Below are 21,783 nucleotides of genomic sequence, written 5' to 3'. Positions count from 1 at the left end.
TTAATATTATATTTTTTTATTATAACTTCTTCATGTATCGTGTTTTAAAACTATAACAAAAATAAATTATATTATTTCACCAGAAAAATTTGCATTATTAGATCATTAGATCGAACATTGTTATTATAAACTCTTTTATTGATCCAAGTATAAAAATTATAAAAACCCTTATTAGATCACTGAATCGAATATAGTTAATAAAATCTTTCTTTTTAGTGGTGATATAGTAATTTTTATATAATAAAATTTATTTTAAATTTATTTTTTAAGTTTTTTTATCGTTTTAGTATGTCAATATTAAAATTAAATTTTAAAAAATAAAAAAATATTATAATATATTTTTAACATTTTAAAAAATAATTGTTGTTACAAAGTCAAACATTATATTATAATGTCTAGAAAAAATAAATATAAAAATAAGTTAGAAAATTAATTTTTTTACTTAATATAAAAAATAAAAATAATAACAATCAAGGAAAAACATAGTTTGAAAATGATAATAAAATAATATAATTTTAGCTTCTAACTATGATATTATACGATGTTAAGATTTTGAAGCGTGATAATTTATCATGCTTTAATTTTAAATCACAATATGTTATTAAATTTAAATTCTTTTTATTAATAGTTTGATATTTAAAATGCAACATTTATTTAATATTATATTTTTTTATTATAACTTTTTCATGTGTCGTGTTTTAAAATTATAACAAAAATAAATTATATTATTTTACCAGAAAAATTTGTATTATTAGATCATTGGATCGAACATTGTTATTATAAACTCTTTTATTGATCCAAGCATAAAAAAAACCTTATTAGATCACTGAATCCAACATAGTTAATAATTTTTTTTTTAGTACGATAGAATTTATCAATTCATCTAATTTTATCATGTTGATATCTTATTCAAAATCAATTTTAATACGAGTTTTCAAATTAATTATTAAGTTTAACAATTTTTTAATTGAAAAGAAAACTGTTACCCTTTTCATTTTATTTTATTTTTTTGGACGGGGCTAATTTATAGTTTTCTTTTCTTTACGCAAGAATTTCATATCACTATTCTCGAGCCTAAAATAGTCTATTATTGGTCAATCTTTTATAATTGTAATTCTCATGTGTATGTTTGATATATATATATATATATATATATATATATATATATATATATATATATGAGAATATAAACTTCAATCTCTTTTAAATTTCAATTGCAATGCTGAATGTTTAATATTGCCATGATTAATCATCATAGGTGCATTTCAAAGAACACAACACCGGATGTTTGGTAATGTTGAGCCAAAGGATTAATATAACCTCTATAAATTAATACTTGATAAATTAACAATCTTGATTAAATAATATATTTATTTGATCCCAAATTTAAATAATATATCCATGAATTAATAAATTTTCATGCTGGAAGTATAGTTAATTTCACTTGCATTATATGTATTGAGAAACCACAAGAGTTAATTATGGAAAGAGATCTTTTCAAGGTTACCCTAACTAGTTAATTAAATATTTTTCGGCGCATTAAACATTGATATCGTTTTTACAAATCACAAGAAGGTTTAATTTCAAGTTCCCTTTTAATCTCAGACTTGTATCAATGATCCAGCATACATAGAATATTGCTGATAAAAAAACGACAAACAATAAGCTTTCCGGGATTCGTAACTATTTTTTATTGGTTTAACGGTATATTTTTTTCCCTTAAACTATTGAGTTTGTGGTAAATTGAGGACTATATATACTATTAATTTGATCAATATTTTTCTTGAATTACCATTGGTATGATAAAAAATCCCCCTTTAAATTTTTCATATTTTGGTATTTTTAAATTAATATTTTCATAGATGCTAATGAAAATTCAATCCACTTTGAATTGAAATTGGGAAGTATTTTTTTAATATATTCTAGACAATAAAGATTCAATAAATTAGAAAAATACAAAAATAAGCTTGAATTTTTTTTTAAATAATATTTTTGAAAATCTTGCTAAGACTAAGAAGATAAATTTTATATGATTTTTCTAAAACCCCCCAACAAAATTTCAAATCATTATAAATTATTTTTTAATTTTTTATATTTAATGTTCAAGAAACATTAAAAAAAAATGCTTCTAGACCTAAAAAATTTAAAATTTATTTTTAATAGTAGATTGAATTTTTACTAGTATATATATGATATGAGTTTCAAGTCAAGATATCAAAAATTGATTTTTTAAAGGAGTTTTGGTCAATAATAACATTCAAATCAAACGAAGGAATAATATCTACATAAATCATGATAATTCAAGTATAAAATTAACCAAATTGAGAACACATTCCCAAATATGCCAAAACCCTAATAGAGTTTTTATCATATATATATGCATAACTACCGTATGTAGTATATGTTATAAGAGCCTGGGACAGCCGGGGTTTTATTCACTCATCTGGGCCCACAAAGTGCGCTTTTCAGAGGGTGGGGTTTCCTCGAATCTAAAAAAAAAAAAAAAAGTACATGTTATAAGTTCTATATACATACATGTTAGGTTTATATTAATTATAACTTCACTGCATCCTTTATGTGATCATATGCAAAGCTGCTCTTCTGAAGAAATTAATTCCAAACGTCTAAGATAAAATCATATACGTACTGGAACTTGTTGCCTGCGAAGATGATGAATGCCATGGACAATGGATTTGCTTCATAGGAAGCTGCTTTCTGCATTTAAACATATGAGTCAAATCTATTGATTAATTAAGCGTGGAAAAGGTAATGAGCTCTTAATTTGCTTTCTGCATATCTATTGATCTTCAGGTGCAGCATGCTTTCTGATATGTGAATGTACGTAGCAGGAGACTGGTTAGTTGATTTTGAGCTATTTATAAATTCTTTTGACAAAAACAATTGGATCCTTGGAGATCCTCTACAGGGTTATATTTTTTTATTATATTTTTATCTTATTTATACTTGGCCTAATGGAATATCACTTCATTTTTTTCAAGAAAATTAGAAAAATGAAATTTGTGTTCAAATATCATATTTTGATGATTTTTTTTTAAAAATATGTTTCTCCGTTTCTCCATGACAGAACTTGAAGTCAAAAAATATATCCATTAAAAATAAAATGGAAAACGCTCTTCTCCTTCCTTTTCCAGCTAAATAAATAGGATTCTCATGGATGAGCAAACAAGTTAAAGTCCAAAATGTGTAAGTCAAGCAAAACATGTATATTAATCAAGAAGGATCCATAATCTAGAATCTAGATTGAAGATATTGTTTTTCTATTGTATATATAAACTCTTGTGTGCGCAAGTCTAATTCGAATGTAAAGATGCCCACATCTACACAGACTACACTAGTTCCTTTACCATTCAACAAAAATCCAGCTAGCGAAATGCATGCACCCCATGAATTATGATTTGCTGGATGCAATCTGTCTTCTCTTTCGTGATCTGCAACTTATAGAGAGGAAACTGGAAAGGAAAGAAAAGAATCGTAAATGAATAATTTAATTAAAGGAGCTTGTCTGTCAAAGCTCTGTACTGTAACCAACCTCTCAGCATCAGAAGAACCTCTGCAGGTGAGAAAAGAGAGAGATGGAGAGATACATGGGCAAAGAGCCTACATTAAGATAATAAGAAAGCCATCAAAGAGAAGGGATCAATATTATTCCATCCAGTGGAATTCAGAGAATTTTGTTGTAAATATATATATTTTGGAGAGCCGTTCCTGCCAGCCATTGTATAGACATAAACTAGATCCTCTAAATAATTTTTCAGGGCTTTCTTGAACTGTTTTTGTGACAATTCTTCTCCATGGAAACCATCTTCCAGTCTGTAAAAAGCCATTGATAATATATACAGTTCAAGAAAGCCGTGGAAAATCACCAAGAGACCCATATATATCTACAAGCCGTGCTCGCCTTGACATGATATATAGTACAGCAAGTACCTGGTCTTCATTTTTACCAAAAGGATATATGTTTATATAGTCATAGATGGTCATGTATGTTGTTGGTTTCCAGGGGGGATTATTCGGGGAGGTACATGAAGGCTCAAAGAAATTAATAAGCTACAGAGGAAGTAGATCAATATCTCAGAAATTTCATGTCCGCCATACAAATTTTATCTTTCATGTTGTTTGGCTCTGCGGTTGAATCCGTGTTTGATTAAATTTTAAAATATTTTTTTTATTAAAATTAAGTGTGGTTTGTACTTTTTTAATCGTTTTGATGTAATGATGTCAAAATTAATTTTTAAAAAATAAAAAAAACATCATTGGCATGTATTTTGGCACGAAAAGCTATTTAAAAAGTAACCACTACCACACTGCCAAACACGCTCTAAATAGGTTTAGCCACGCTGCTGCTTTTATATATAAAAAGGATTTTGACCAGAAACATATTCTATTTCAATTTATTTTGTATTTTAAAAGTGTTTTTATAATATTTTAATATGTTAATATAAAAAATAATTTTTATAAAATAAAAAAATATTATTTTAATATATCTTTAAGTAAAAAACACTTTAAAAAACAACTGCTACTACACTTTCAAATGCGCTCATATACTAGTTATCACTCCTCGAGTTGTTTTGGGATTAGTGAAATTTTGTTTTTGCTTTTTTATTGAGAATTTCTATTTTTATAACATATATTTAGCTTAGTGAATTTTTAATTATGCAATTTTTTTATTAATATAATTTAAAGGAAAAGGAAAAAAAAGAGAGATTTTCCCTTACATGATATGAATACAATAAAAAAATATATTATTGGTTAATTATAGTGCATTTAAATATGTATAATAAAAACTAAACAAAAGAAAGAAAAAAACAAATTAGGCACATAATATTTACATAATTTTGCTACGTAAAATTCACAGAAGCAAAGATTAACCATAAAACTATCATTTATTTTTGGTTGCTAATAAAGTCTTAAAAATTCAAGTAGTCTAGAAACAATATTTTTAGATTGAATAATCGATTAATTAATTGGTTTCTAAAGATCTCATTCATTCTCTCTGGTTAAGATGGTTGATAGTTTATACTTGGTGTTTAATAAACTAGCGTGACTTGTGACTAATACCTGCAAAAAGTCTTTTTTTGTTGAAGTAGAAACTTTTTTATACTTAAATAAGTATTTTTTTTAGAGAAAAAATACAATAATATTCTAGATATAAATGCTCTGAAAATATATATACAGTAGAGAATGAAGATTGTGAATTTTTGTTCTGAAGATCCCATGGTGTATTTATAGTTCATAAGTCTTGTCATTTGTGTAGATGAGGGACTTAAATATAATTTTACCTTTGTGATATTTTAAGTTATATAGTGAGTTATATTTCACTTATTTGTTGAGAAATAATTCATATATGATTTTATATAAAAATTTATAGAATTAATGGTATTAGATTCAATCATCTTTTGAGTTTGGTCAACGCCAAACCCAACGCGCCTAGAACTTGGCATATTGTCAAGCCCAATTGTGACTGGGTTTGCCAACTATTTATATGAACAATAAAGCTCTTTTTTTTTCAAATTAGATTGTTTTTTTTTAATTTTTCTCATTTTTTTTTTAATTTCATCCTCAACTTTTTTTAATAGTTGTTTGGGTTGGCTTTGGACTAGCCAAGTCAATCGAATCATGTCATAACAACTTCATATGATTTAATTTTAAATTCAGATTAGGTAAAGAATTGAGTCGAAAGATTTTAAAATTAAATGCTAAGCCAAATTAAATAATAACATCGAATAGTTTTTTTTTTAACCTCAATATTTTTTGTTCTTGTTCGTGCTCAAAATTTATTTTAATCCAATACACAAAATAGAGTTTTAAAGTAGACTTTTCATAGCAAAATGAAAACAATTACTCTCCAATCCCAGATTGGAACCACGGGGCTCCTCTAGGTGTTGCCTTTTCCCATGATAAATGTTCCGACATTGATAATTTGAACATCAATTTTTCACCATGCTAGCTACCAAGTTATTGCTTGTTGAAAGACTGATGGAAAGGTTAATGGTTTTAGCTCTAGTAAAGAGGAATTGCTTGATGGATTGGGGACGCCATTTTGGTAAGAGTAAAGGTTGTAGTCAAAGTGGTGAACCAACTTCAGTACCAGGTGGTTGCCTCATTTCTTAGAGTATATTTATTATTATTATTATTATTGTAGTAGTTTTTTAAAATATTTTTTATTTAAAAATATATTGAAATAATATTTTATTGTTTTTTAAATTTTATTTTTAACATCATCACATTAAAATTATCTAAAAATAAAAAAAAAACTAATTTAAAATAAAAAACATCTTAAATTTTTTTTAAAATTAAAAAGAAAAACAAGATATAAACTGTGGAGTAACTGTTTTGGCTCGGAATACAAAATTAGTACATAAGGTAGATTGGACTGCCTTGGTAATAAATCTTCTGCCTCGTTTTGCACGCTAATTATGGCTTCCTGTCAAAAGGATTTTAAAGTTCCATGCCGATAAGTCCGGTGTTGGTGCGGTAATATTCATGTGCTGGAGTACCACGGGACCATCTGAGATGTTAATTTCAAAGAGATAAATTGTATAGTATAAATATGTTTTTTTTTAATTATGTATATTTCAACGTGAAAAAGTTATTTGAAAAGTCAAAAATGGAAAAAATAAATTATTTATATATTTGAAAAGTTAAAAGTGAAAAAAAACAAATGATTTGTATATTTTTTTAATGTGTTTGATGTTTTTTTTACATTATTATATTTAATTGATTTATTTTTTTATAGTTCTATTTTATTTGTTTTGATTTTTTTGAGAGATGTAGAAATAATATTTTTTTAAAAAGAAAAATATTTTAATAGCATTTTCTTTAGAAAAAGTTAATTTTTTTTTATTGTTATTCTAACTTTTTCATTTAACACACCCTGAAGTTGCTTTTAGATTTTAATTGCGAAGCATCTAGAAGCATGATACATATTTTGGGAATAATTTTACGAGTGTTTAGAAATATGATAGAATTTTTTTTAATATATTTTTAATTAAAAATATATTAAAATAATATATTTTTTTATTTTTAAAATATTATTTTTAACATCAGCATATTAAAATAATTTAAAAACACTTTAATATTTTTTTTGCTGAACAAAATATTAAAATAATATATTTTTTTATTTTTAAAATATTATTTTTGAGATCAGCATATTAAAATAATTTAAAAATACTAAAAAAAACATTAATTTAAAAAAAATTAAATTTTTTTAAAAAAATTACGTAAAAATCAAACAGCCCTTTCATATGTGTCTACGCCAAAGGTGTTTTTCATGCTTAGATTATAACAATTAAACCTGGTCCTAGGTTATATAACTTGTTAACTAGACAAATCAAAATAACGTGGTTTTAATTTATAATTTTTTATAGCAGGACGCCATATATTGCCTTCGTAGGCAGCTATCTAGCCTCCAGGTCCAGGGGTATTTCTCCATTTAGATCTCAGATGCCGTATTGCAATAAGTGAATTATTTGTTTTTACCATGCCAATTAAATTTGTGCTGCCAGTAATTTACTTTTTCATCAATGAGAATATCTAATTCCATGTAATAAAGATTTTATATTAGTAATATATATTTCTGCCTAACTATTATTATTAGATAGCTTCTGCTAGCTGCTGCGGTTTGGAAAAAAAAAACAATTTTAATTTTAAAGTTATATATTTAATGTATTTCTAAATCCAAGTCTTTTACACAAAATTTGAGTTCTTGAACTCCATAAATACTTTTCATAATCAAATAGATTTTAAAATTATGGTTAGAGTAAAAGCATCGCCTCCTCTATAAAAATAAAAAAATTAAAATTAAATTAAATTAAAATTAAAAGAAGAAGAAGAAGAAGGAGTCTAGTTAAAGCACACCCAAACCCAACTGGCTAATTAATTCAAGATAATACAGAAGAAATTGATGGAGTTACAACAAACATGAGAAAAGTACACGAGGCCTGGGCAAACGGGCTTGCCTAGTTTTTTGAACAAATCACAGATAATGTAGCCCTGCCCTTCCTCTAAGACATTTTTGGAATGCACGAGAAACCCTTAAGATCTTAAACCCAGCTAGAAGATCATACATCAAGCAACATGCCGCTCTTACAAGCTGCTGCACAAAACAGAAACAATAATACGGGCCAGTGCCAGAAACATCCTTCATCAGCATTGGAAACCAGGAGGGATGGATTTGCCACATGCACTAACAATTGCACTGAGAGCGACGGGCACGTTCAAGTTGGTTCCAAGCACATTAGCTTTAATAGCAGTGCAAAGACACAAGGCAACTTCCATGTCAGCCAAGCCTTCAAGCAAACTGCAGCACTTGCTGTAAGGTGGAGTTCCAGCAACAACATTAACAGGTCCAAGGAGGTCAGCACAGACCCCTAGCTTCAACGTGTCTTTAGGACAAGTTGGTGCTGGTGGGGGGGAAGGCTTTGGCTTTGGCTTTGGCTTTGGCTTTGGCTTGGGGTGGCAAGGATCGCAAGCACTGGAAAATGTTGAGAGAAAAAGAAGGGAGAAGATCAAAATGGTGGCAATGAATTTCTTGGAAGCCATGGCTATAGCTAGAGTGCTGGCTTGTACTGCTCTGAATTTCAAGTGCTCAGTGGGATTCTGGGGGAGACTTGCCTCTTTTAAAGGATAATTGTGTGGTGGGAATTGTGAGATTGATATGAGTGGAAGAGAGCAGAAAGGGCTGATAATGTACCTGCCATTTTTTTGTTTGCATATGGAAAAGAAGCTGTATGCTTCTGCTCTGGTCCTAAGGTAATAGCTTTTAATTAGCCCTGTTCTGGGTCAAATCTTCATTTTCAAGATCACGGTCAGTGATTTAGTATTAGTAATTGATTACTCTAATCACAGTCAAGAGAAGACCAAAATCCAAATTGCCCCACGGATCAATGAAGATAATTATAAGCTCCATTAGTGTTGTGCCTGGCTGCAGCTAGATTACTTTCAAGGCATCATACGAAAGCTGCACTCCTACAAGACGATGTTATGTGCTGTATAGTGGAATCCAGGTTGTGAATTGTGACAACATGAATCCTTTGTGGGTCACTCTTTGTCTCGTGGTATTTCGTCCAGTTTTTCCAGTAATTGAAGCCGTATACTATACATGTTTTAAGTCACATGAAATGGATAATTTGCTGCCGGACTGGCCAATGGTGATTGAAATGCTTGTGCAGAGGTCTGTGTCCTGGATGCTGATGTTCGTCTTACCGTGCCACTTCTTTTAGAATCTTATTTCGTCGCTCTTGGGCTCTCGCTTTCAGTAAAATGAACCTTGGTATTTCATTTGCAAATAATGTTGTGGCCCATCGGATAAAGAGGACTTGTTTCTTTTATTTTCACATGGATTCTAATGTTATTATTTATGTTTGTTTTGCAGTATTTTATATGTTTATTAAGTTTAAAAAATATTTAGTAAATTTAAAAATTAATTATGATATGTGTAAGCTGGTTCGGACATTCCAGATTAAAAAAAAAAAACTCTAGGAGACTTTCTGATTTTCTAGAATCAGTTCTTTTCGCAGTTGAATTTAAAGGAACTACACATTCACAATGCCAAGAGGAAGACATTTCAAGAAGGGGTTGACTTCGATTTGGCAAATGAGTTAGGGACCAAGGTCTATATACTAGCGCCTGCAATTTTTATTTTTTTTTATTTGCTGTAGCTGGTGGTGGTATATGTTTTTTTTTAAATATTAATATATTAAAATAATTTTAAAATATTAAAAAAAATTAACTTGAAGTAAAGAAAATAATAAAAAATATTTCATTATAAAAAATATTTTTAAAACAAAAAAAGAAACAAACTTTTATAAAAATACATATGGTAGGGTTATTTTGAGCTCTTATCGGTCTCAAAGACCTCCTAGTTACTTTCAGTTTTTATGATAATTTGCACATACTCGGCTAAAAAAACCAGAGCATAAGAGAGTTGTTGTGAAATTCCTTCTCGATTGACCACCAAGATCATATTTGAGGTGTTTTTTTTATTAAAATAATATATTAAAATAATATTTTTATTGTTATTGATATAGCACTAAAAACAATAAAAAATATTAATTCAATTTTTCAAAAATAAATTTTTTAAAAAAATATGGTTCAACCATACTCCAAACAATGCCTAAATTCAAGTCTCTCGAATCACGTTTTAAGAAGTAGAATTTTAGTAGATTCTCTTATAGATCTTGACTGGGATGAAGCAGTTCCAATGATGCTACCAATCCACGTATGAAGAAGAGAGACTCCAAGGTAATCACACTTTATTAGTTAACATATGCATTTTGCAAATTCGTTATTACTATTATTTATATTCTCAATATATATTCTACATATATAGTTACTTCTTGTCATTCATAGAATACAAGTGCAAAAGAAGGATTTGTTGACAAAAAAATCACCCTAAAGATGATCATCTTATGTTTATTGAAAACGAATCAAGTCAAATGATTATATTTCTTGATTTTCCTAACTTTACTATGAGTATTTTAAGATTTAAACAGGGATTGGCTAGTGTTTGGAATGCTAATTGTTATTTTTAAATTAATATTTTTTAATGTTTTTTATTATTATTTTGATGTACCAATATTAAAGATAAAAAAATAATTATTTTAATATATTTTCAAGCGAAAAATAATTTAAAAAACAAGTACCATAATATTAACATGTGAAAACTTTCACTTAATTTATCATCGTCATCTAAAACCTTATTAAACTTCCATGCAGAATATTTTTTAAGTTATGTTGAAGCAATAAAATAAAAAAAATCCAATAAAAATATCAAAATTATCTCAAAATATAATCATATATATGAATATCATTTCATCAGTATGATAGTTTGAAACTTCTCTCTAATGGTGTGTTTAGATTATATTCTTTTAAATTTTAAGTTTTTTTGTTTAAAATTAAATTTTTTATATTTTCAATTTTTTTTGATGTTCTGATATTAAAAATAATTTTTAAAAAATAAAAAAATATTATTTTAATATATTTTTAAGTGAAAAACACTTTAAACCTCAATCACTATTACATTTTCAAACACAACAAATAACAAGTCAACCAAATCATGCAACCCTGGGACGAAATCCATTCAAAGATATTTTGGAGTATGGTAACGGTTGCTTTTTAAAGTGTTTTTTGTTTGAAAATGCATCAAAATAAAGTTTTTTTTAAATTTGTTTTTCTACATTAGCACATTAAAATATTTTAAAAACACTAGAAAAATAATAATTTGAAATAAAAAAAAATTAATTCTTTTTTAAAATACTAATTAAGGAGAAATGGACCTAAATTAAGATAGAAAGACTAGAGGAAAGAAGGGGAGATGTTTTGAAGAGATGAAAGGAAAGGCAAATGTGAGAGGAGAAAGCAGAGGGAGGAGAGAAAAAAAAAAGAAAAGGAAAGGGAAAAAAGAGAAGGTAAATAAAATCAAGTTATAAATATTTTATTTAAAAAAAAATTAAAATTTAGTGTTAGCCCAGTATCTATTATATAAAATGTAATTTTAAAAAATATAAAAGTAAAGTGTTACTTCACTGAGATAACCAGAGTAATAAAAAGAAATCCCCACATCATTAACAAGACATTAAATGAGCATTAAAAAAAACAATAAATAAAATAAATAAGCAGTTATAAAATAATAAAAAACCTGAGATGTCAGCATCTTATTAATTGTGTATACACAGACACTGTCTATGCATATTTGTCTGGTGGTGATCATGGTATAGCCATAAATGTAAAATGGCTGTGACATGGCTTGTGTCTGATGCAGGAAGCTTCATTTATCTTTGATGTGAACTAAGAGATTTCAATTTTTATCGTTTTTCATTAATGGGAAATTGCTATTTCCCTTGTTTTCAATCCTGGGAAGAGACTTGCTTAGAAAATGATGGATTGCCTGTAATTTCGAGTAGAAACAGGAGGATTTTCCTATATATTGAAGATTTCTGGACTTTTAATTTCTTTTTTTTTTTGTTACTCCTTCAGAAATAATTATTTCTGTACCAAATCCAATTAATCTAAACCAATCATAAAATAACGTTGTATTTATTGTTTTTTAATGAAATGATATTTTTAAATAAAAATAAAAAATAATTGAAGCATGTTGTTTTATTTTAAAAAACATCATTAAAATTAATTAAGCTGGTTAGACTGAATTTAAATAAATATTTAAAAATATGATAATAATAGTTTTCCAATATGATATTATTTTTTAAATATTATTTTTTATATCATTATAAAAAAACAGTCCTAACAAATAAAAAAATTTTTAAATTTTAACCTAAAATAATAATAATGGAACCACCAACCAAACAGTACAAGTATCTATAATTATATAATTTCATGATTCGTAAAATTCGTCGAGTTATATACAAGTTGATTTGATTATACATATTAAAAAAATTTATATATATATATATATATAAAATTACAACTGCTTTACTGGGACAGCTGATTCCACTTGACAGAACCGAAGCTCGATAGTGTTGCCTAGCCAGATGAGTCCTGGCTTGTTCCTCTGACCCAATAGTTACCTATTTAGGTCAAGGGATGGTTCTGTTCAGAAGAAATGTTTGTCAAGTGGGTCCAGTTCATGAGAGAACACTACAACTTTCTTGTCCCTTTTATTTTCTAGGAAAAATGGCGTGTGATGCATTAAAATAGTTTGTCGGGAAGTGAATTTGAGAGATGATTCTGAAAATATGAATTATTTTTTTATATTGGTATCTGTTGAAAACTATTTTTTAATAATTTATTTAAATATTTACAAAAAAATTAAATTTATGATGTTAACTATATATGAAAATATAAAAAATAATTATAATCTCTTACATTGCTTAAAAAGAGTTTGTATATAAAAAACTATATTATTTATATTAATAAAATAACAAAAAAATTGTAAAAAAATCCGAGGAGAACCTCTAAAATATATTCTTGAAAATTACCATGATTTTATTTATGTATATTAATTTTATTTTTTAAATTAAAGTATTACAAGAAGGCTCTATGATTTTCACATGCCCTAACCACCTTCACACAAACCAAACCTGAAATTTGCTGAGTATAAGAATTTGTTGCAGTGTTCCATTATCTTGCATTATTCATGTAAAATTTAGTCATTTATGAACGTTATGGAAAAATAAATAAATGGAATTGACGTAACATTATAGTAATCTTCCATTATCATAGACAAAGATATTTATATATTTTTTAAAATAAAAATTATTATAGAAATAAATTTATTTTTATATTCTATATTCTTTTAATCGAATATATTTCGAGACACTGATTAAAATGCAATCCGATCTCACTCAATTAATAATTAATAATTAATTAATAATATTATCCCACTCAATTCCCTTCCCCTTCCCTCGGTTTCTCCTGTTTTTTACAGCAAGCAGGCTCATCGCTTCCGTTTAGATCCCAATGGCGATCCTGTACGCGCTAGTGGCAAGGGGATCGGTGGTGCTAGCGGAGTTCAGCTCTACAGCAACGAACGCAAGCGCGATTGCTAGGCAAATACTGGATAAGATACCTGGCAATGATGATAGCAATGTCTCTTACTCTCAAGATCGTTATATTTTTCATGTTAAACGCACCGATGGCCTCGCCGTTCTTTGCATGGCCGATGAAACCGCCGGCAGTAAGATTTTTTTCAATCCCCTTGTTTTTTTTTTCCCACTTAATTTCGCATAAATTAATTTAATTTTTGTTAATTACGGATTTTAGGATCTCAGTTACGATTTCTTCGTTGTGATTATGTTATATATTGCCTTGGATGGATGACAATTAAAGAAACATGGGATTTTTGGACTCGAGCTACTACGCATGTTGGAGAATTAGTTGAATTTGTTAGAAATTTCATAGCTTTGTTTAGTGGTATTATCAAACTTGTTTGTGGGCAACTGAAATTAAGTTTATCTCCTCGTCTAGGCGAAGACTAGGAATCATATTTAGTAAACCCGACCTAGAGTTCGACTCGGCCAAGGCCCATGTTGCTGGTCGGCCAGGTCAACCCAGACTTTAAAAAAATAAAAATAAAAATGAAACAACTTGGCTTGAAAAAATCCGGGTTTTTCCAGCCCTGGGTCAGCGGATTGACCCGTCAGGCTGGGTCGGTTCAGAACTATTCTAGGAATTAATCGCTGGATTTTAGGATGCAAGCTACGATGTGTGAAATCATTAAAAATTTGCAACTTATCAAGTCTACAGATTATTTGAATATTAGACATTTGATTTTTGTGGTGGGTATAGGTTTATGATGGATTAGGTGAGGATCGGAAATGTATTGCGTGCGGGAAAGTTCTGATATTTTAGCTGAAGGCAAGTCATTCACTGTCACAATTACTGCGTTTTGATGTTTTAGGGAGCTGTGTTAATGCTTTTCTTAGTAGTCAAGCTATACCTGTTTGGAGAATGAGTGAATTTATTTAAAAGTTCATAACTTTATTTACTTGACATATAAAATTGAATGCTTCGCCTTTGATTTTAAAGTGGGTCTAGCACCTCTAGATTGTTGGATTCTTGGGATGAATATAAGAAGTAAATTGTATGGGAAAAAGTTATGATAATGTTGATTTTATGTCCAGGAAGAATTCCGTTTGCATTTCTTGAGGACATTCATCAGAGATTTGCCAGGACTTATGGACGTGCAGTTATTACAGCTCAAGCTTATGCCATGAATGATGAGTTCTCAAGAGTTTTGAGCCAACAAATGCAGTACTACACTAATGATCCGAATGCAGATAGGATAAATAGACTGAAAGGTGAAATGAGCCAGGTGAGCTTGATTGAATCATGATTGCTGTCTCTTGGATCGATTTATGAATTTTGAGGATGGTTTTTAATTATTTACCAATTCATGATAGATGTCTGGAATAATGTTTTATTTTAGATTTTGTGCTTTAAAATGTGGTCTCGACATTCTGCTGTCCAGTCGCTCTGTCAAACTGTGTTGTCAGGTTGAATGACTTTTCCGTGGTCTCGAGTCCTACTTGGGTACTGAATAATGAAATTAATGGTATATGAAGGATATACACAATTATTATCATCTTAGTTAGAATGGAAACTTACTCTTAACACTTAATAATTATTCTATAAATTTCCAGTTGAAGGATCCTGTCTGAGTTTTTCATTTTAAACAAACTTGTAATTTCAAAATTTGCAATTGTTTTGTAATAGGTGCGAAATGTTATGATTGAGAACATTGACAAAGTTTTGGAGAGAGGTGATCGCTTGGAATTGCTGGTAGATAAAACCGCCAACATGCAAGGAAACACCTTACGTTTCAGAAAGCAAGCTCGTCGTTTCAGCAGCGCAGTATGGTGGAGAAATGTCAAGCTCACGTATGTTCTCCAAATGAATTGTTGTTGATGTCTAACTACATGCATGAATGTATTTCAAGAGTTTCTTTCAGCATTTACCCACTTGAAACCAGAGATACTTGAATTTCTTGCTCACCGACTAATTTTTTTTGTGTCTCGCAGGGTTGCTTTAATTTTACTACTTCTAGTGATTATCTACGTTGTGCTGGCCGTTGTATGCCATGGAGTTACACTGCCTACATGCCGAAAGTAAAGAGCAACTTTTGAGCGATCTGGTGTGCTTTGTGCTTGCATTTTTTTATTAATTAATTTATTTTTCTCAGTAAAGAGCAACTTTTGAGTGAGATCTGGTGTGCTTTGTGCTTGCATTTTTTTATTAATTAATTTATTTTTCTCGGTTTTTCTGTTTGAAATTTCTCTCCTCGGAGTTGTATTAAATTTCTTCTTTCAGGCAATGTGAAATACTTGAATTATCCGGGCCTGTGCTCGCACTTCTTGTTAACAGACTGCCCTTGTGGAAACAAAGTGATGCAGGCTGTATGTTTATTGAAGCATGTGATTGATATAATAGTTATTTGAGTACCAATATTTTTGTGAATCTTTTCAGCTAAGGTATAACTATACATGTCTCTTGTTTCCTATGTCAAAAAAAGCCCTTCATGTGTGTGCTGCTTTCAGTATTATCGACGGGAAGGGAGAGGGGAAGCGCCTGTCAAGTTTCCAGAATCTTGTTTATTTTTCTTCTCTGATTCCATTCAGAAAGATGCATCTTCTGTGGAATGAAGCTTGACATATTTTGCCATCGTTAAGAAACTAAGGGAGACTAAGCAGGAGCTTAATATATAAGAAAACACATTGGAAACTCCATCAAGGTATTTGCCCCATCACAAGGGAGACTTCTAAATTCTAGTACATGTGCTAACCAATTTTGCAGCACATGTTCTTCATTTGCAAATATTTATACCCAGCCATTCATCCCTGAAGATTACCACGTTATATCAATGAATCGTGCCGTCTTGGCCTCCTCGGTGGAAGTAAAAAAATATAAAGAAGCCTTTCAGAGGTAATTCGTGGAGTAAATTGGAGGAGGTAATTCGTGGAGTAAATTGGAGATGATTAGCTAAAATATTATTTATTTTATGTTGTTGTTTAAAGAATATTTTTTATTTGAAAATGTACTAAAATAACAATTTTTTTTTAAAAAATTATTTTTAATATTAAAACATTAAAATAATAATAATAAAAAAAAACACAATCCAATCACAATAACAAACCAATGGAAGTTGTACAAAGTGTAATTGGTGTCTTGCAAGAAGTTTCCTTGTTTGCCAATTGAAGGTGCATCTTTGTTGTGCCTTGAATTTATTTAACATTGTAATAATAATTATTTTTTAAAATATTTTTTATTTGAAAATTCATCAAAATAATATATTTTTAAATTTATTTTTGATATTAGTATATCAAAACAATAAAAAAAATACAAATTTTGAGAAAACATCATTCAAAACACAAAAACTAACATAGGAAGGACTAGTTCAAAACCATGTCCTGGAACTTGAACTTACTGTGTAGTGCTGTTTGCATTGTGAACCAAGGCGATAGAACATGGCAAAAACATTCTCAATGACCAAACTAGAATAACGCTTGCCACAAGTTCAAAGAATCAAAGACACGGGAAACCTCGTATAAGATGCATATCTTCCACCAGTGGCATGAGAAGACAGTATAATAGACACCGCAAGAAGTTTTACAAATCGGCGTTTTCTAATTTCTAGCTAGTTTCTACATATAGGAATTTACACCAAGTTGTCCTCTGCAAGATTGAATTTGTTCAACAACTCTTCCAGTTCTTGCAATGCAATCTTATAATGATCTGAAGACTCTGCTCCTACTTCCACAACTGGAATGGCATACCTATACAGAAGATTATGCCAGTAAATTGGGTTATCCACATCAACGTCACCGGAATTGTGATCTAGAAGACCCCTGCGCTTATAATCTTTGCCCCAACGTGGCAGAATGTAGCGAGAAGGGACTTCTTCCACACCATTATAATTAAGCACGTTCAAGGCGTGCCTACATAGATAACCTTTGTAATTGAACAAACTGCATATGCATCGGATATCTGCTTGACTTGTATCATATAAAACTTCAAAATGCCTAACCTCCTTCTCACTTCCTGCAACTTCAACTCGTTCTTTGACTATGTATGTTGCTATTTGTCCATTAACTCTCAGCTGTTTTGTGTTAAAACAAGAATACATCCCCTCAACTTCAGACTGGAACTTTCTAAAGATTTCTTTTGTATACACTTTAGAGAGCTGCACCTCAAAGTTGCATCTTGTTTTCAACTCGTAGCTTGAATTTGTGGACTCCAGATCTGCCATGGCTTCTTTCATGTGTTTACGGTGTAGGGCGAGATCATACTTATCTACAAATTCCTTAAACGATGTATGCTTATGTACATAACCATCAAAAAAGGCATTCAAGCTCTCATCTTCTTGGATGGGGATCATTCCCACAAAAAATATGTCCTTTAAGTAGACTGGAACCCACGCTTGTCTTTCTTTATACAACGTTTGAAGCCATTTATTATCACCAAGACCATGGCACTTGATCATGTCAGCCCAAGAAGTTTCAAACTCAGCTATCTTTAGGGAATTATAGACAGCTTTATTTAATTGTCTTTTGATGGCTTCATATCCCTGCAACCCTCCCAACCTCTCTGGAACTCTCTGGGTGATACAACACACATTGTAACAATGACGAGCATTTGGGAAAACCTCAGATACTGCACTTTGCAAGGGTTTGTTTTGGTCAGTAATGATAACCTGTGGAAGATGCCCTTGCATGCACTTGATCCATGCCCTGAAAATCCAGACAAAGTACTCCATAGACTCGTGTCCAAGGAAGCCACATCCCAGTAACACAGATTGTCCATGGTGGTTCACACCAACAAATGAAATAAGAGGTATCTCATACCTGTTTGCCAGGCATGTTGTGTCAATTGTTACCGTGTCACAAAAGAAACCATATGCAACCCTGGACCTAGCATCAGCCCAAAACACATTCCTCAGGCGCCCCTCGTCATCGAGATCCATTAAGTAAAAGAAGTTAGGATTTGTCAACTTCATGCGACAGAAGTAGTTATATACTGCAAGTGCATCTCCTTCTTTGAGTTCCAAATGTTTGAAGTGATCAACATGATCAACATGCCCCCTTTCATCAGCATTTAAGTACACATTACACCCAGTATTCATGAGAGCTCTACGATGCAACCTGATAGTGTGTACTTCGGTGACAGGCTCTGGTGGTGGTTGTGCTTTTTTTGCTGCAAGAATCATCCGTTTATGAGACTTATAAAACCTTTTGATTTGAGGATTCACCGGATGATTATGTTCAAGCTCAACATCAACTATTCTCCATCTTTTAGAGTCCACTAGCCTAATGACGACCATTGCAGGACAGCCAGTTCTTGTTTCCGGTCTTGGATTGTTTGCTTCACTCTTTTTCTTAAAACCTGCACTACTGCAACTAAGTTTCGCTCTATAACGTTCTTTTCTCTTTGACCTGAACCAAGAGTTGCTCACTCTAATGCCAAAACCTTGTTCCTTGGCATAAACATTGTAAAAATCATAAGCTTCATCAAAAGAATCAAACTCCAAACCCACAGTCGGTTCTGGTCGTTCTTTCTTCGAACAATTTTCACCAGTTTCGTCGTCACATCCCACTGCACTGCTGTCTCCCTCAACTTCATAGTCATCGCCTTCGTCAAACACCGGCTCACTATTCAAACAAACTTCTTCCATCTGAACACAAAAGAAAAAACAAAAACACTAATTTGCAAAACATACATACCAAGTATCATGGATAGGATAAAAAACAATGTTGAAAACCTTAAATATCAAGCTTCACAGTGAAAGGCCAGACAGGACCATAAACAGTAATTTCATCAAAATGAACATATTAACTACCACCAATAAACTAATTATAGCATCCTTTGCTTGCTTATTTTCCAAGCACAATCTGGTCTGTTGTAACAAGTGTAGCCCAAGTTAAAAGGATTACATTACAAAACATGCTTAATGCTTAAGATGCTTAGTAGAAAATATGCCAAGCAGTATTATCCAGTCCTTAGGAAACATACTTCACATTTAAGATTCTTGTTAAATAATCTCAATTTTTTTACAGATATGATCAATTGAAACCCTAAAAAGCAAAGAAGATTGATTTTTTAGCTCTAAAAAATGAGCTGCGAATTGAAATTGAAGGGGAATTTTGGAGGATCTTACAGTGATTACTGAGTCAGGCAGCAATCGACGGTGAATACATAGGAGTGAGTTCTGTCCGAGTTGGCGTTGAAGGAAAGTGTGCGAGTCACACTCGGGCTTACAGAGGTTTCGTTGATCTTTCGACTCTGGAGAACGACACGTGGGGCCTGAAAAGGCTATAAATATACAACCAGTGTTTTTTCTCTGGTAATTGTGTTTTTTCGCTTTTCGGTCCTGTAGTTTGCAAATTAGCAGGGTGTGTGTGTTTCCACCTTTGTTTATTTATGTGGTGTGGCGGAGCTAATAAATTTTAGTTTGGGGATAAATCAGGAGAAAAAAAAATTAGGAGGGGCAAAATTTAATCTTCTTTTTTTGTTTTAGAGCTAAAAATGTAATTTTTCAAAGAGGGATTGAAAAACAAAAAAATCTTGCTGCCCCCTAGTTTTGCCACTGGATGTGGTGTAGCATGATACTGTCTATATTATACTTTAATTATAAATTTAAAAATATTTAATTAGTCAATATACACTACAGTTTTATATGAGATTTACTAAAAATTTTCACTTTAAATTTTAGTTAAAAAACTATAATTTATAATTTTTTTAAACCTATTTTTTTAAAAATGCAACATTAAAAACTATTACAATGACAAACATACATCGTATGACACTTTACCATTTGTATTGATCCATTTAAATACTATTTATTGTTTAACATAAATAATAAATATATAATATGTTAATATTGAAATATTTATATATTATATTAAATTTTAAAAATATAAATATTTTACATGTGCATATATATGATATAAATTATACCTTCAGCTAAGTTTGAAGCATGTTTAAAGTTAAATTTAACAGTATTCATTCTATATTTATTTTTCATTAGAATAAATATAAAATAAATTATTTATTCGGATCAGCAAGAGTTAGTATCTATTATATTTATTTAAATCCCTATCAACTAATAAATTTCCATTTTTGGTGCAAACGCTTTCATTTAACACCATCTTAAAGAGTTGGTCCAGTGGATATTACTTGGCATTGGGAGGATTGCTCTCTCCATACCTCAAGTTCGAATATGAAAGCTAGCCTATGATACTTTATGTATTTTTTCAAAAAACCTTTCATTTTACACGATCTCAAAGCCTAGCAAAGCCCAATCACCAATAAGCCCTGTGTCAATAAGGTCTGGATTACGATAAAAAAGATTAAGATATTATTTGTTTTTTTCTTTTAAAAATACTTTATAAAAAAATTAGTTTTTTTTTATTTTTTATTTTAAATTAAAATATTTTTGGTATTTTTAAATTATTTTAATGTATTGATATCAAAAATAATTTTTTTGAAAAAATTATTTTAATATATTCTTAAGTAAAAAACACTTTGTAAAGCAACCACAATTATATTCTCAAACAAGCAAGAGATAAAAAAGCGATATAAATAAATTTTTAAGTATTTTTTATTTAGAAATATATTAAAATAATATTTTTTAATTTTTAAAATTTATTTTTAACACAACCATGTAAAAAAATTTAAAATACACATAAAAAATAAACTAAAAAAATTAATTTCAGGGATAAAAAAATACTTAAAGAAACTGTAGCCCGCTTAGGTTAGGCTATTCCCTCCGGTTAGTGAATGCTAAGGAAAAAACTGAATCGTCATGATTTTCAGTCATTCCGTTAACGTCACCCGCATATGATAGGATAGGATAGGAGAATCATCATCATCGCCTATGGATAGAGTCAAATTGATATTAGCTAATCCCTGACGTGGTCCAATGAAAAAAAGAAGAAGAAAAAAACAACATGGAATTTCTGTATCCTTCCTTTAAATGGATCATCATTCTATTTTTTTGCTCGAAGAGGCAATCTCTAATTAGAAAATTCCAAACATTCGAAATTTCAATAAAATCACAACCATAATCCTTCAATCGAATTAGACCATGCAGTGGGAGATTAATTATGGTGGCCGGGAAGAATCTAATAATATTCCACTGTTAAAATATACAAGAAATAAAGAGATTTCTTGTGCTGCTAATCTTGTTAAGGATTATTCGTAAATGATTAAACAGTTTTGTTAATTAATTCTGTCACACTAATCGACTTCTTAAGAGTGATCTGATACTATTTCGCTTTTTATTTTGTTTTAAAAGTATTTATTTATTTTTGA

The 21,783-nt window shown here is 29.9% G+C and overlaps 3 protein-coding genes across 3 annotated transcripts; 1 reads left to right on the top strand and 2 right to left on the bottom strand.

Annotated features, from left to right (window-relative positions):
- Positions 1-7,867: 7,867 nt before the first annotated feature.
- LOC133688886 (14 kDa proline-rich protein DC2.15-like) lies at positions 7,868-8,636 on the bottom strand. Its single transcript, XM_062108525.1, has one exon. The coding sequence runs from the start codon at positions 8,560-8,562 to the stop codon at positions 8,167-8,169; it is 396 nt and encodes a 131-aa protein (XP_061964509.1). The 5' UTR covers positions 8,563-8,636; the 3' UTR covers positions 7,868-8,166.
- Positions 8,637-13,307: 4,671 nt separating this feature from the next.
- On the top strand, positions 13,308-15,921 carry LOC133688828 (vesicle-associated membrane protein 711-like). The gene is made up of 4 exons (XM_062108444.1): positions 13,308-13,654; positions 14,601-14,791; positions 15,193-15,356; positions 15,498-15,921. Exons 1-4 carry the CDS (start codon positions 13,438-13,440, stop codon positions 15,586-15,588), a joined length of 663 nt encoding a protein of 220 aa, XP_061964428.1. The 5' UTR covers positions 13,308-13,437; the 3' UTR covers positions 15,589-15,921.
- A 1,068-nt stretch (positions 15,922-16,989) lies between these two features.
- LOC133688407 (protein FAR1-RELATED SEQUENCE 6-like) lies at positions 16,990-19,865 on the bottom strand. The gene is made up of 2 exons (XM_062107884.1): positions 19,628-19,865; positions 16,990-19,144 (listed from the first exon to the last, which is right to left on the bottom strand). The coding sequence occupies exon 2, from the start codon at positions 19,142-19,144 to the stop codon at positions 17,132-17,134; it is 2,013 nt and encodes a 670-aa protein (XP_061963868.1). The 5' UTR covers positions 19,628-19,865; the 3' UTR covers positions 16,990-17,131.
- Positions 19,866-21,783: the final 1,918 nt, after the last annotated feature.

The sequence above is a fragment of the Populus nigra genome, chromosome 3 (assembly GCF_951802175.1).
Source record: "Populus nigra chromosome 3, ddPopNigr1.1, whole genome shotgun sequence".
In the NCBI taxonomy this organism is placed as follows: Eukaryota; Viridiplantae; Streptophyta; class Magnoliopsida; order Malpighiales; family Salicaceae; genus Populus; species Populus nigra.
Note: the sequence above shows the minus strand (reverse complement) of the source record. Positions and strands in the feature narration are given on the sequence as shown.